The sequence below is a fragment of the Thalassophryne amazonica genome, chromosome 17 (assembly GCF_902500255.1).
Source record: "Thalassophryne amazonica chromosome 17, fThaAma1.1, whole genome shotgun sequence".
Taxonomy (NCBI): Eukaryota; Metazoa; Chordata; class Actinopteri; order Batrachoidiformes; family Batrachoididae; genus Thalassophryne; species Thalassophryne amazonica.
Genome location: NC_047119.1, coordinates 50,920,215 through 50,936,985, shown reverse-complemented (window position 1 = coordinate 50,936,985; position 16,771 = coordinate 50,920,215). Strand labels below are relative to the sequence as shown.

The window sequence follows — 16,771 nt, the reverse complement described above, 5'->3', positions numbered from 1 at the left end:
TTTTTCACATCTTTATGAAAAAAGGAACATCTTGTATTTGGGCCCATATGGTAAATACTGACCTTATATGAAGCTTTTTCTGACTAAAATTGATGATTCTGCTGGACGTATTTCTGAACATGCACACTCTTGCCTCCCACATGCTCCGTCTGTTGTCCATATGTTTTTCAGCTCCAGTTTACGACACTAATTTTCGATGTGATTTATAGCCCTTTGGTCCTTCCCACTAAATGGCCTTTCTTACACACTGTTCAATGCTTTGGTGACAGGCCTCATTTATTTTGTATACCACACGTCATTTCTCTGAGTTACCCGTTTCCTTTACATTAAAAACAAACTGTCAAAAAAAAAAAAAAAAACTGCTTAAACTGCTGAAAAAAATAAGTTGTAATGTGAATGAGCAATTCATCCCACAAAATACCTCCCCAAAATATTGGAACCAAGATGGCACCATGAGTCACGTGACCGTTTTTTCGACTCATCGTGTCACCACTCACTCAGTTAAGGCACACTAATGAGATTATAAAGGATGGCCATGTACAGATTTCTGTAGCGCTCCTGGGGATCCAGGAATTGGGAGAGACGGCACTTTCTCATGGACTCATCTCATCACTCGGATGTGAGACCTGCTGCTTTGGCATAAACAGCTTGGAAAGCCCCCTCTGACCTCTTTGACAAAAGCAAGAAGAGACTTGATTCTTTTCTTGTAGTGGAGAACATCCATGACCCTCTGCTGGATGATATCAAAGACCACATCAATCTGAGAAGATCTGTTCATGTGTTTACAACATGAACACAGACTCAAAATCCTCCAGTTTCATTACAAAATCTTTGGCACAATCCAGTGTGTCATTATCCATCCTCTTATCTGCAATGATGTTATAAAAAGTCTGCAGCCCACTTTGTGGATTTGGAGAAAAATGTGGCAAACCCAGAGAGTGATGAAAAAAATATTCTGCACTCAGACGAGCATTTAGCCCCCCTGTGACAGCACCAGGTTACGTCTGTGTGCACAGCGATCCACAAGCATTACACCGGAGGCAGCTGCCTTCAGTTTGGCCTGCAGACCATTGAGGGCTGAAGCAGTGGCTGCAAGAGCAGAGATGAAGTCATTTAGGATAGAATGAGACGTACCAGAAAACACAGCTGATGACTGGAACAGTGTGTCCAGGACAGAGTCATATTTAGATAATGTTTCTGTGAACTCCCTTTAAGTCCCCCTGTTGGACGATTCACTGTTCTCATCGTGCCCCCTAAATGATAGCTCCTGGTGGCCAACCAAAGAAGTCACATCACTAAGGCGGTTCAGGAAGGTCCTGTTTTGTTTGATTGTTTGCCACTTGACTGCGAGCACCTTCATTAATTGCATGTTCACCCTGCGCAGGCAACTCAACCTTGGATGGACTCACATGTTCATTGCTCTTTTCATGTCTTTTATTTGCCCGGTCAAAGTTAGATAGATCCCCAAAACCCAATTTTGTCCAGACAAGACATCCCTGAGATGGTTTCATCAAGAGGCCAACAGTACATTTTCTTTGTCACAGTATTTCCAGTCAGCCAACTACGTAGTTGTGCCACACCAGGAGAGCTGAACAGACCTGTTACTTTTCCCTACTTTTTACACCAAGTGAATCTTAGGTTTTGATCTGCCCTGAGTTTCTCCTCGTAAGGAAAACTATCAAATGACTTTGACAAAATCAGGTGGACAATATTAGCATAGTCGGCCATCATGTGTGCACCTGCTAGCTGGCTAGTTCACGCCGACCTAAACAGCAGTACAAATGATTGATTGAATGAACTAACAAAGTGATATTAAACTCAAACAAGGAAATGTTGAAATTATGTTCAACTGAAATAAGGAAATACTATGAGTGTGTTTTAAGCAAATGTCAAGAAATGAGTTGCAGTTTGTTCTTCAGCTTCACTGGCAAAAACCTCAATGGGACTGAGCTCCTGATGATTAAGTGATTGTGTATATCTCAAGATAGCTGTCAATCAAAACAGGATTCAGCCTTTCAACTGATCCTCCAATTATCATGGACGGGCTCAATGTCCAGGCCCTCCCACAGCTCCATTCACCCCCACAGAAGCTGAGCGTCCAGGTGCAGGACGAAATCGCGGCATTTATCCAATGACCGTCAAGTATCGAGACAAGTGTTTTATATAACGGCTGAGTAGATCCTTGTCATCTGATTGGTGGCTGGTATGTTACGTGACATGGATTATTCATAACATTTACCGTTGTGTTTCATTGACCGTGCAATAGTTCTTTTTGGCGTGCAATTTTAGTGCTATATGAAATTTGCTATTGCACCCCCAACCTCCGGACGTACTCACACTACTGGGGGCGGCGTTTAGGTAAACATAGCAGAGTTTGTTTTGCTGATGGACGACGATTTGAAGGAGCTAACTGACGCTGCAAATTCTGCTAACATAAAAAAACAAAGCCGTAAGCCGTCTGGAGGCACGAAGAGCTATTAGGATGAAAAGCTGAACAAATTTCTGACATGATTTTTCGCTGGACTGAGGAACTACACAAAGTCTTTTTTGGGAGGAAGAAGTACACAAAGTCAGTGCACAGCATCATGGACTACATCATTGCAATTTTGGACTTCTATTTAAAGTTTGTGTTGGACTGTTAAGCACCAGTGACGCACACCAAAATGTACGTCCCTTTCTGTTGTTTATAAATTAATAAAATATCAAATGACAAGGATCTATTTTAGCTGTTATATGAAACAAATAATGAATGTTTATTCATTCTTTCAATGGAAGGAATATTTAATTTGGTGAAAGCTAGAAGATACCATTCAACGAGGCGAATCCGGCTTTCACCTTGTGACATATTCGTACCGTTAAACTCATAAACATTCATTATTTGTATACAACCCCTGGCAAAAATTATGGAATCACCGGCCTCGGAGGATGTTCATTCAGTTTTTTAATTTTGTAGAAAAAAAGCAGATCACAGACATGACACAAAAAGCACTCGGGGTCGCCACAGCAAATCCAAGGTGGATCTGCATGTTGATTTGGCACAGGTTTTACTCCGGATGCCCTTCCTGACGCAACTCCACATTACATGGAGAAATGTGGCAGGGGTGAGATTTGAACCCAGAACCTTCCGAACTGAAACCAAGTGCATTAACCACTTGGCCACCACTAAAGTCATTTCAAATGGCAACTTTCTGGCTATAAGAAATCAAGAAAAAAATTGTGGCAGTCAGTAACAGTTACTTTTTTAGACCATGCAGAGGGAAAAAAATATTGGCTCACTCAATTCTGAGGAATAAATTATGGAATCACCCTGTAAATTTTCATCCCCAAAACTAACACCTGCATCAAATCAGATCTGCTCGTTAGTCTGCATCTAAAAAGGAGTGATCACACCTTGGAGAGCTGTTGCACCAAGTGGACTGACATGAATCATGGCTCCAACACGAGAGATGTCAATTGAAACAAAGGAGAGGATTATCAAACTCTTAAAAGAGGGTAAATTATCACACAATGTTGCAAAAGATGTTGGTTGTTCACAGTCAGCTGTGTCTAAACTCTGGACCAAATACAAACAACATGGGAAGGTTGTTAAAGGCAAACATACTGGTAGACCAAGGAAGACATAAAAGCGTCAAGACAGAAAACTTAAAGCAATATGTCTCAAAAATCGAAAATGCACAACAAAACAAATGAGGAACGAATGGGAGGAAATTGGAGTCAACATCTGTGACCGAACTGTAAGAAACCGCCTAAAGGAAATGGGATTTACATAGAGAAAAGCTAAACGAAAGCCATCATTAACACCTAAACAGAAAAAAACAAGGTTACAATGGGCTAAGGAAAAGCAATCGTGGACTGTGGATGACTGGATGAAAGTCATATTCAGTGATGAATCTCGAATCTGCATTGGGCAAGGTGATGATGCTGGAACTTTTGTTTGGTGCCGTTCCAATGAGATTTATAAAGATGACTGCTTGAAGAGAACATGTAAATTTCCACAGTCATTGATGATATGGGGCTGCATGTCAGGTAAAGGCACTGGGGAGATGGCTGTCATTACATCATCAATAAATGCACAAGTTTACGGTGATATTTTGGACACTTTTCTTATCCCATCAATTGAAAGGATGTTTGGGGATGATGAAATCATTTTTCAAGATGATAATGCATCTTGCCATAGAGCAAAAACTGTGAAAACATTCCTTGCAAAAAGACACATAGGGTCAATGTCATGGCCTGCAAATAGTCCGGATCTTAATCCAATTGAAAATCTTTGATGAAAGTTGAAGAAAATGGTCCATGACAAGGCTCCAACCTGCAAAGCTGATCTGGCAACAGCAATCAGAGAAAGTTGGAGCCAGATTGATGAAGAGTACTGTTTGTCACTCATTAAGTCCATGCCTCAGAGACTGCAAGCTGTTATAAAAGCCAGAGGTGGTGCAACAAAATACTAGTGATGTGTTGGAGCGTTCTTTTGTTTTTCATGATTCCATAATTTTTTCCTCAGAATTGATTCCATATTTTTTTCCCTCTGCTTGGTCTAAAAAAGTAACCGTTACTGACTGCCACAATTTTTTTTTCCTGATTTCTTAGTGTTTCTTAAAGCCAGAAAGTTGCCATTTGAAATGACTTTAGTTTTGTGTCATGTCTGTGATCTGCTTTTTTTCTACAAAATTAAACAACTGAATGAACGTCCTCCGAGGCCGGTGATTCCATAATTTTTGCCAGGGGTTGTACCATGCAGTCCCATTGAATTGAACGGACACTCAGCTTCTACAGACAAATGCAGTGACGCTACGGGAATGTATGAGAAGTTAACAAAATCAAGTCAGTCGATTTGTGATAAGTAGCGGATTCCTAATGAACTTGTCTTTGAGATGAATTTGTTCTAACGCATTTGTAGTCAATGAAATGTTACACAACTGTACATATTTGACCATTTAATCTTTAACATTTTAGGGAAGCTGAGCTTCCCTTGCAGTCTCAGAGAAATGGTCTCTGACATGCAGGTGGTGAGGTTTGGTTCAGTTGTGTTTAGATGAGCCCGATGAGAAACGTAAAAAAAAAAAGTCTCTAAATTTGAATGAGCAGAACCTACCTCCTTATACCCGAGTGTGGTACAACAACTATTGTTTCAGTTGTATTTTAAATATCTGCTTTATTCACCCACAACTACTTCATACATAGTTTAGGCATCTTTTCATCTGTCAAATACAAAAATACTATTTAATCCTCACTGAAGGAGAAATGTTAATGTTTTGTACTTTTTTATTTGTTTCTAATTTGCATTATAATGCGTTTTGAAGCATTTTTACAGGGTGCAATGTTTTAAACTTTTATGAGTTGTTCTTGGTGGTGGTTAATTCCTGAATAGTATCATAAGTTATTTTGTGGGTCATCCCCAAATTTCTTGGTCTTTCTTTAAAAATGTCTAAAGTATGTTATTCTAAGAAATACTGCTAGACTTTTCTCTCTTTCTCCCAGTCATAATTTAACGCTGCTGATGAACCTCTATAAATGGGCAAAACGAAGTCTCGACCCATAATTTGTTTCCTGCTGGTTTTAGTTTAGATAGTTGGTTGGACATTTCAAAGTGCAACAAATCAAACAAACTCCAAGGACGCGCACAAACACGTGCGGTCATATTGTCTAATCATGGTGCATGTTTTTGTTTTTCAGCAGAACATGTTCCTGCACCGAGGCGTTTCTCGAGGTGATGGCACATTTCCACCCAGACCCACTCATAAAGATTCAGTCGTGCATGGGGATGTCTTTGTGGTGGACGAGGACATAGACCTGTTGGATCCAACATTCCAAACTGGGGGACAAGTCAGTCCTCAGTGGAATCCTTTCAGAAATGGACTTAAGGGGAATCAGAAGGGCAAGCCTGAGGTGTCCTCTAAAAATCTAGAGGACAACATTACCGCAGACAAGAAGACAGACTTTGGAGGAAGGACTTTTTTGTTCCCTGGAAAACCATCTGACATTATTGACTTGGACAATAAAAATACCTCCAAGAAGCCATCATTAGGATTCCCTGTTGTTCCCAAACTTCGATCTGATTCCATGTCAAGTGACAAAGTACAGGAGGAGGCAGACGAACATCTCCAGATTATTTCTGGTCCCTCTAGGAATGCTGTGGTTGAGGAGGGGCGACCCTTCCGCCAGGACAGAACTAGTAATTCTGATCACAATGACAACACACATCCTCCTGCTGTGACTATTGTGTCCAGAGACGGTGATCTGGTTCTGGGCTCGGATGGCAAAATGTACCAGCTTCAGCAAGGCACCCCAGGCCAGATGGGTCCACCAGGGCTAGAGGTGAGTAATCTTAGAGTTTTGTTTCACTGAAAAGGCTGAGTAACACTTCTGTGTCCCAGTGTGACAGTAGATCTATAAATACATGAAGCAGTGATTGAGATCTGGGTATTTATTGTGTTTGATTGTAATGAGTTTCATAAAGAGTGAACTCCCAGAACTCCCAGTGTCATAAATGGCTCGATGTGCATCATTAAATACTGCACCCTCAGATATTGTCCTTTGATGTACACATTAGGGAGATGGCAAGAACTGCATTCTTTAATCTGCACAAATTGCAAAGATTACACAATTTTTTGTTTCAGTCTTCTGAAGTCCTGAGTCAGGCTTTGGATTGACTATTTATCTATTGTTTTCGGGACAACCCCTGGAAAACCTTTTAAAACCTTTCAGATGATTCAGAATGGAGCTGCTTGATTGTCTATAGGGCATAAAAATTTAACATATTACCCCAGTGTTGGTCTCCCTTGAAGCTCCAACTGTTTGCAGGCGTACTTCATGGTCTTGTTATTGACATACAAGGTCCAGAATGGTTGTGCGCCGGTCTAAATGGCTTAGCTGGTTGAATCATACATATCAGCTTCAGGGCCCCTTCACATATAACACAAAATTGTGCAAAAGAAGCAGAAAACGGCCAAAAATCTGCAAAAAAAAAAAAAAAAACGAAATGGGGAAACCGCAAAACATTCCACATGCTGTCGGGAGGGACACACGGTCGGACAGACATGAATGATACGCTGTGACGGTTTGTGCATGTACGCATGCAAAAACATAGCGAGTACTTGGAACGTGTGACACCACATTGCACCGCTGCTATGGGGAAAAAAAAAAAACAACCACACACCAAAAAATAAACACTGCAATTTCTAATATTTAATCCCTCTTATCGAGCGGACAATACAAGTATGATCCTTCTGTTCCTCTCTATATGACCCATGGTCCCACTGCAAAGCAATGTGTTTTTATGTATTTCCACATGAGGACATCATGCTCAAGCACACGCCTCACAGTGGAGTGTTGTATGGTCATGTCCATCATAACACGCTATGTGTTCTCCAGCTATGACTTGCAGGTCCACAAATATCAACAGCAGGGACATGCCCACCATACCGAACAAACTCAGCTCAAAGACAAAAGTCTCACTCTCAGTTCCTTTATGTGATTAATTATGTTATGTATTTGTTATGTAATTATATATGTAGTTATTGTTGTATGTATTTATTTATTTAATTGTCCTGTTCTCTGTGTTCTTAATTTAACACGTCATGTGTACTGAGCCACGCTGTCAGCTGGAACGGACGAGAGCATGGCAGCCCGCCCACACGTGCATTGCTGGAGTGTTGTTCATGTTGTTAATGGCAAGACTGAGTTGTGAGTGCACAGCGGTCAGCTGTTCCAGCTGCGCACTACGCTGGACAACAAGTGCACTCAGAGCTGTGTGTGTGGGGGGGGAGGCACACTCCACAAGCCATCATTGTTGGGGGGGGGGGGGGGGGGGGGGCTACACCGCACTCTTACATGCCATTTATGTTTGTGTGTGTGTGTGTGTGTGGTGGGGGAGGGAGTCGGCACAGTCACACCCATGTGTGTTGCTTGGTAATGGCACACTCGTTTGGCACTTGGACAATACTTCACAGACAGCTCGAATGTAGTCATCTGCACTCCACTATCATGCCGGGAGCCTGAATAGCCCCGCCTTTTCTAAGCGCCCAGCGAGTGGTGTTGGATGTTCATGTGTGGCACCTGGAATTTGGCCAACACCCATCAAGGGGGTCGAATGGGCACTCACAGGGCACTCGCTGTCTTTTGGCCACTGGTGTGTGCGAATGGTTGTGGTGACAGCGGTATGAGGTGTTTGAGGTGGCTCTGATTTTTCACGAGTGGCATGCGCTTCCTCTTTTGTGCGCCATTCAGCTTCATTCGTGTTATGTGTGAAGGGGCCCTCAGCGATGCGATCACAGGAGGCGGCTGGTTTGCTCTGTCTCCAGGTTTTGTAAGAAAACATTTGGTGGTAGAGTGTTTTCTGTTCACACACCATGGCTATAGATTGATCTAATGATGGAGATAAGGTTGTTGAGTTCAGTAGAGGTTTTTAAATCCAGACTGAAGACTCACATGTTCTTGACTGCCTATGCTCATTGATGGTCTGTTTTTGCCTTCTTTTTTTTTGATTGCTTGTATATAAGTTCATTGCCAAACACCTCTGTCCAACAACTTCACAACATCTTGATCTCAAAGGTGCTAAGATACCTGAGTGTTGAGGACGCCAGTAGCTGGAGAATTCCTAGGGGATGTCCATATTTAACTAGGGATGGGTATTGATAAGGTTTTTTCAATATCGATGCCATTATCGATTCTGCTTATCGATCCGATTCCTTATCGATACCTCGTGAATTTTCTACTAAAAGTAGGCTTTACAGGTTTTCTATGTATTTCCTTGAGTCTTAAAGTAAATAAATATGAAATTAGTCACTGTATCCTTGATCTCTGGACATAAATAAAAATAAACAAAACTGTGTTTCGCTTTGAAGTTATTAATTCAGACTGAATTCTATCGTTCTATCTTGACTTGTCAGAGAGCCGCGCAATGCTTGGAGCTGTGTGAACAGAACGGAGGATGATTCTCGTTTCTTTCTTGCAACGAGACAGGAGTCCCAGTTAGTAACTTTAATACGCACAAAAGTGAATCACAACTCATAATCAGGGATGAAAGTGGTGAAAAACAAAAAAAAGCTGAAACCCAAAATTACCCCCCAACACCACCTGAACGAAAATGTTTGAATTCTAGAAGCTCTGAAATGCAATCTGGGACTATTCCAGACAAACTGGAGTGAGTGCTGAATCCATTTAGGTGAGAAAAAAAAATACAACTTTCCTTATTCGGATTAATTCCAGTAGTATTCTGCTCTTACTAGGATGCAGCAGTTTTCTAGTTTGGCAGAAAGTTCTGGAGGAAATCACTGAAGAAATTAACAAACTGAAAATATGGTTTGACCGAAACAAACTGTCATTGAACTTAAATAATACAGGGATGAAATGGAGGTGTGAGAGTCACTAGGTGTTCACAGGAAACATTTATTTCTGTATGTATGTATTTATTTATTTATTTATGTTGCTATTATATATTTTCTGTTGTGTTTCTATTCAGGTTCTTTTTGTCTCTTTCTCTAAAATTGTATATAATAATCATTAGATTATTAATATAGAAGCAAAAATAAATTTAAGGAATATTACAATTTGAAAACAAATGCACCCGAACGTGATGACGGCTGCAATTGCTAAATGCTAACTTTTAACATTGAAAATGCCATAGACATGCTAACGCGTTAGCATCGCTCCCATTTTTAAGTTATAAAATACATCTATCAACTGTTTCAGAAGACCATAACAGGTCGGTTTAACATAGAAAAGGTAAATAATACTTACAGACGTATGCTCTTTAGGGTTTTAGTGGGGGAAAATTAAGCGAAAGAAATAAACGAAGCAATCGACCGAAGCATTGCTTCAATCTGTGAACCACGCTTCGATTGGTTCAAGGTTCAAAGCAAAGCCGCGCTGCAGAAAAGTTGATTAAGGACCCGCTGCAGGGTCTGTAATCAATGTAGAGAAATGATCATTTTCCTGACAAACACCTGCCAAAACAACGGCCACTCTGAAGGACCGATAACATAATTGTTAAGCACAAAACTTATTGATGTTGGTGGATCGAATCATTTCTTAACGATACCCGAAAGGAACCGGTTCTCGATACCCATCCCTATATTTAACCTGCTGCAGCAGATAGATGGTTATTTTAGAGAGGTGTGAATGCACCGGCTGTTGGCCTAGGTGGTTGCCATCCAGGACCCAAGGTGATTACATGGTGTTGTGGCATATTCTCACAGACTTGACTTGACTATATGTGTTGCTTTTTTTTAAGTTATTGTTGTGAAGCACTTTATATTTTAATCAAGCACAAGAAATATTGTAATATAATATGAGGAACAATAACGGCAGAGCTTCGTGCATAATGGCACTGTGCCGGTTGAATCTGAACAATCTGTGATTGACCATCAACACATGCTGGTCATCAAATTTCCTCCAGTGAGTTCACCTACAGATTCGTCATCTGCTGCATCCTCCACTGTAGTGGCAGGTGGATCTGCCAGCCACGGGCAGAATATACACTTAACAGCTAATGACAACAACTCTACTTCGTCTGGATTCATTGTTAATGAGCTGCTATGCTTTATTTCGAACAAAACAGACACTCTTAATGAAGAAATTTTATTGAAACTGTGTTCTGATGTTTATACAAAGGAGACAATAGAATCTGCTAAAAGACTGTTATATGATTTATGTCAGCCACTTGAAGTCACCTTTGCGGAAAAGATCTAATAAGAAACATTCTGAACTTCAAGATATCTTGATGATATTTCACAAAGTTGGCAGTGACATACCAGTATTTGTTGCCTTTTACTTGTCCAACTTGCCGCCGCTAACCTTGGACTGCTTTGATTTATCAAACGTTGTGTGGGATATTGCCACCATGAAAACAGAGCTGAGCATCCTGTGGGACTTTCAGGAAACTTCATCACAAGTCCTTGATGCCATCAAACATTAAAACATAGCAACTTTCAGAGAATCTACGGTTGCTGATGGTGTGTCCAATGTCCCCGACCCGATCCACACTAGTGGGCCTGTTAAAGAGGTCACTGTCAATACACTCAGTGAAGCCATCACAGGCCCTGATATGTCTCATGAAGTCAATGACAGCCCGGTCTCGCATATTCCTGAAGAAGATCCTGACATCCTGCTTCCTTGTGGTACAGTCCAGGAATCTGCAACGAGGTCGTTGGAGTCCTACGCTTCGGTGGTGAGCTCTAATTCTCAGGAGCTGGGTCCGACTCATCAGCATGATGGTTTTCAGCGAGTGTACCGGAACAGGAACAGAAAGCACACCACTTCACAACCTGTTGCTGTGAATAGGCAAAACCATGGTTCCTCTCGTCTGCAGGAGATTATTCGAAGGAACCATCAACAGCAGCGAGTTGTCATCAGTAGCAGATCCAGATCCTCACCCAACGGCCTCAGGGCTGCTGCCAATCATCAGTCCTCTCAATCAGTGCAGAACTCTGGTGGTCTGTTCATCTCCGGGCTATGTCCTGGAACGACCTGTCAGGACTTAGTCCATCATATACATATGCAATGTAATCTGGAAGTCAAATGCTTCCCCATTAAGACCAGACATGAGTCATATTGTTCCTTCAGGGTTGTTGTTCCTCCTGGGCAGAGGGGATGGCTCTTGTATTCAGATGTCTGGCCTGAAGGAGTTTTAGTACATGAATACTTTGATTAATTTTTTATTATTTTATTTTATTAGTCTTTATTTATTTATTTTGGCTGATCTTTGGGTATTTGTGTTATCACATTTATGGATTATACCAGACATACTCTCAAGGTTACCAGCTTTAATTGTAAAAGTGTCAAGTCTTCTGTTGACAGCATTGTAAGTCTCTGCAATGATAGTGATGTAATTCTTTTGCAGGAGACGTGGCTGTTTTCTGAGGAGATTTTTATTTTGAAATATATCCATCCTGACTTTTATGCGGATGGGGTATCTTCCATGAAGAGTGCAAGTGGTATTATACATGGTAGACCACATGGTGGCATTGCCATACTATGGAGAAAATCTCTGTGTGAAGCCAGAATTGTTCAATTTAATGATATTCGTGTCATGGGTATTGAGCTAGTCGACATGGCATGCAAAGTCCTGATTTTAAATGTGTATATGCCCTTTGATGATCATTCTTACAGCAGTAACAACTATGAATCGTTTATGTGTTATTTAGGTTTTATACACTCTATTGCTCAGAACAGTGAAACCTCATGTATTTTTGCCATGCGTGACTGGTAATGCTGGTGTTCACATTTCAGTTTTTGGCAATGAAATGTTAAATTTTTGTGAAGAGTTTGGATACATTATATCTGATGTAGAAATCTTGGGGAAAAATAGTGGTAATTTTTCTTTTTATAGTGATGCGCATGGTAGTACATCTTGGATCGATCATGTGGTTTCTATAGCTCAAGCTCACGAATGTATATCTAACATTCATTTGCATCTGGAGGTTCTGTCTTCTGACCACTTTCCGATGTCTGTAACTATACAAATGGGTAATGTTCCTCATCTTAGCCCAGTTAGTATTGATAAAATGGAATCTCAATGTAATTGGTCCCTAGCCTCAGATTTTGATAGGTCTCGATTAGAGGCCGGCCAATATTATCGGCCGATATAAGCCCTTTTCAAAGTACTCACTATCAATCAAAAATGTCATATCGAGTCAATCAACAAATTGTATGATGATATTGTAGGTTCTGTAAGTAAGGTATCCAATAGGTTTATTCCATCATCTAAGTCTGGCAAGTGTAAGCAGAGTATACCTGACTGGAACACATATGTCAGAGAAGCCCATCAAGAGCCCAGGGATGCTTTTTTGCTGTGGGTGAAATGCAATGTACTCATGCTAGATTTAAATACGCCCTCTGAATTTGTAGGAAGGAAGAAGCATCTGCCCATGCAGACGCCCTTGCCTCATATCGCTTGCAAAAGGACCAGGTAAATTTTTGGAAGAGTGTCCAGATTCATAGTAACAACTGGCTGATACGATTGAAGGTGTTACTGGTCACGAATGGATTGCCAATATGTGGCGTGATCATTTCAATGGTTTGTTCAATACAGTGAATAACCCCATCTATAGGGATGAGGTACTCCAGCATCTTGATCATGTTGACCAATATAACCAACTTTTTCATGCCTTTGAAGTTTGTGATGTTATTAATAAGCTGGATTGTGGCAAAACATGTGGTTCTGGTGGTATCTTTGCTGAACACTTGAAGTTTGCAGGCTCCAGAATCCATGTCCTAATCTGTTTTTTATTCAATGTCTGCCTAATTCACAATGTATTCCTAGCCGCAGTGATTAAAACTGTTATTGTACCTATTATTAAAGACAAATCTGGTGATGAGACTAACAAGAGTAGCTATAGACTCATTGCATTACCTTCTATCATTTCTAAGGTTTTTGAAAGAGTTTTATCTCGATGTGAAAATTTCCTTGTAACTTCAGAATATCAGTTTGGTTTTAAACCTAAACGTTCCACTGATATGTGTATCTATTTACTTCGTGAAATGTTTGATTACTATAGAAAAAGAAATAGTCCTGTGTATCTTTGTTTTATGGATGCCTCTAAGGCATTTGACCATGTTAATCATTGGACACCTTTTAAAAAGTTATGTGACAGGGGTCTACCCACAGTTTTTGTAAGAATAATAGTTTTTTGGTATTGTAACCAGTTGACCTGTGTCCGCTGGGGATCCCATACATCGGAACTGTTTAGGGTCTGTAACGGTGTTCGTCAAGGAAGTGTTTTGTCTCCAAGACTTTTTAATATATATATGGATGATCTAAGTCATAATCTAGTTAATGATAAAGTTGGGTGTATGCTTGGCAATAGACTTGTTAACCACTTATTCTATGCTGATGATATAGTTTTACTGTGTCCCTCAGTTAAGGGCCTACAGAATACTTCACACCTGTTCTGATTATGGTGTTAAGCATGATATTTTGTATAATATGGCTAAAACTGTATGCATGTCAATATTACCTAAAGGTAGATCCCTTCTGAATTCTCCCATGATTTTCATTGAAAATACTCAGCTCGCTTTTGTGGAGAATTATAAGTATTTGGGGAAGATCACTGTTCATAACCTCTCTGATAACAAAAATATGGAACGACAGATTAGATCTTTCTATGTTAGGGGTAACTTTCTGTTAAGGAATTTCAGTGTGTGTTCCTTGGACGTTAAACGCCAACTATTTAATGCTTTTTGTACTAATATGTATTACAGTCATCTCTGGTTTAATTTCAAAAATCTACTTTCCATAAGTTATTGGTTGGCTAGAATATCTCCTTCAGATGTATATTTCTGTCCCGTTCATGTAGTGCCAGTGGAATGTTTGTTTTTAGTGATGTGCCTAGTTTTGATGAAGTATGCAGGAAAGCAATTTTTGGGTTTTGTAAGCGTGTTAAAAGCAGCGAAAACACCTTGATCAACGATGTGAATCAGCTCGTTATGTACAAGTCATCGTTATGGGAACACTGGCAGTCCACATTATATACCACTGGTAATTAATTTTTTTTAATGTTGTGGTTATTTTGTGTGTTTTCTCAATATGGACCTGGTGTCTGAAATAAATTATCTTATCTTATAAAGTAAGTCCCTTCGACTTCACTCGGGGTCGCCACAGCAAATCCAAGGTGGTTTTATGCCATTTTACAGGTTTTACGCCAGATGCCCTTCCTGACGCAACTCCACATTACATGGAGAAATGTGGCAGGGGTGGGATTTGAACCCGGAACCTTCTGCACAGAAACCAAGCGCATTAACCACTTGGCCACCACCCCCTAAAGTGTCTTATCTTATAAATAAATGTAAATGTTTGGTCAAATTTGTTGTTTGGAAGAATCCAGTAATCTTTAGTTTTGCTTGAGAACTGGATTTGTTTGTATTATGATTCAGCCTTGAACTTTGAGGTTCAACACCATTAAATGATCCATCATACAGAAAGGACAGGTCAGATTTGAACAAATGTACCTTCCGACTGTGAGGTACTGCTAATCACTCAACCACATTTCTGTCCGGCAGGTAAAATGAGCCGCCTCTTCCTTTTTTTTTCCTTTTTTTTTTTTTTTTTTTAGTTTAAGGTAATTTACAAAATATGGCAGAACAGGTAGCTCAGTAGAATGGGAATTGGACTACCAGTTTGTAGACTGGCACTTGGGGACGTAACCTGTCATCAACCGATGTCCTGTCCAGGAGGAGATGTCCACTCTCATCCGCTTCGAGGCTACTGTATCTGAGGATAATCACCGGCTCCATTGGGCCTGTATAGGACTTAGTACTAGAAAAAAAATGATTTCTGTACCACATTAGAACCCAAAGGTTTCTTTGTCTTGTGAAAAATAGTTCTTGTTAAAGATTTTGACAGAAACTCAGATGTCTTAGTTATGATTCTTTTAGCAGGTTTGCCACCAAATTTAACGGCCTGTTTTTAAGATCTAAGTTAACCTTGTCACCATATTTGTCAAATCAATTGATTTGTTTTCATCACTTTGCTAACATCCCTGACATAACGTGCTTGGTTGCGGGAATGTTAAGGTTTTTTTTTTTAACAGAGGGCATTGTGGTTTGGTTGATGCTTTGTGGTTTACATGACCTGGTCTCTGTTTGCTGCCATCTGAATGTGATCAGGAGATGCTTTGCTGCTCAAGTATATGTTGATCCACGTCTTTGATGTTGCTCTTGAAGCGTTTGAGAAAACCGCAAGTTTAGTCTCAACAGTTTGTCATAGCATGACACATTATGACCGCATCTGACTGATGCAGGGGCGTAAATAACGACTGATCATGACTCTTACCTGCTCTAAGGGGTGGGTCCTCACAAGCCAGAGAGAACCAGACCCAGATGGCACATCTGTTCACATCTGGGCTGCTCTCTGGAATCGCACTGCCATAAATTCTATGATATAACTCTTCCCGATTACTGTGATTGAAGCCGGCTGCAGCAAACATGAAGGAAGATGTCCTGTTGGCATGGAATCTGTTTCTTCTCTTTCGAAGTATAAAGATTTGGACAATCTGCTCTTATTGCAACTGTGCTCAGAGGTTTCGTCCACTAGTCATGGACATGAATGTTATAGCAGTGTTGGGATTTTCAGTTATTTCTTTACATCATTCTTCTTCTGAGAGAGAATAATTGGAAAACATATATCTGTAATTCAGTTTTGTGAAATCATCACAAGGTCAAAAATATCCATACACCCACTTAGAGTATTGAGCTAGTGGTGCTAAAGTTCTGAAATGTCTTTCGAATTGACAAGGCCTCTTAACTTCCTGTGAGTGATCATGATTGACTCCAGCTGGTAGCTTCTCTGTGCCAACATGGAATCATGATTGTTTGACGGCACTTGTCAGACTGACCAACACACAATAGAATAGAAAGGTCCAAGGAGCTCAATACAGCTCTTCTTGATCTCATGTAGAAGTCAGCAATGTTTCTTGGAGCTATTTCTGAACAACTGCAGACTGTTGTGTGGGCCGCCAGAAGAGGAGGTACTGCTGGCCCACCACCAGAGGGCGCCCTGCCTGAAGTGCGGGCTTCAGGCACGAGAGGGCGCTGCCGCCACGGACACAGCCGGGAGTGACAGCTGTTACTCATTACTTCCTGACAGCTGTCACTCATTCTTCATCATCTCACTCCATAAAACCCAGATGTCTCCACCTCATCGCCGAGATATCATACTTCATTGGAGGTAATATCCTCAACCATTTGTGTTTTCTATATCTGTATATTGTGAGTGTTTGCAGGAGTACCGGTCCCTCTTTCTGTGGAGGCTGAGTGAGTGCAGGACGGCACT

At 40.7% G+C, this 16,771-nt stretch overlaps 1 protein-coding gene across 1 annotated transcript in view; it reads left to right on the top strand.

The window, feature by feature from the left end:
* si:ch211-196i2.1 (collagen alpha-2(V) chain) overlaps nt 1–16,771 on the top strand; it is a 184,442-nt gene that overhangs the window by 50,060 nt on the left and 117,611 nt on the right. Inside the window, exon 6 of the mRNA XM_034191797.1 lies at nt 5,677–6,318. Within this exon, the coding sequence (XP_034047688.1) occupies nt 5,677–6,318 (642 nt within the window). The remainder of the gene's footprint in view (nt 1–5,676; nt 6,319–16,771) is intronic.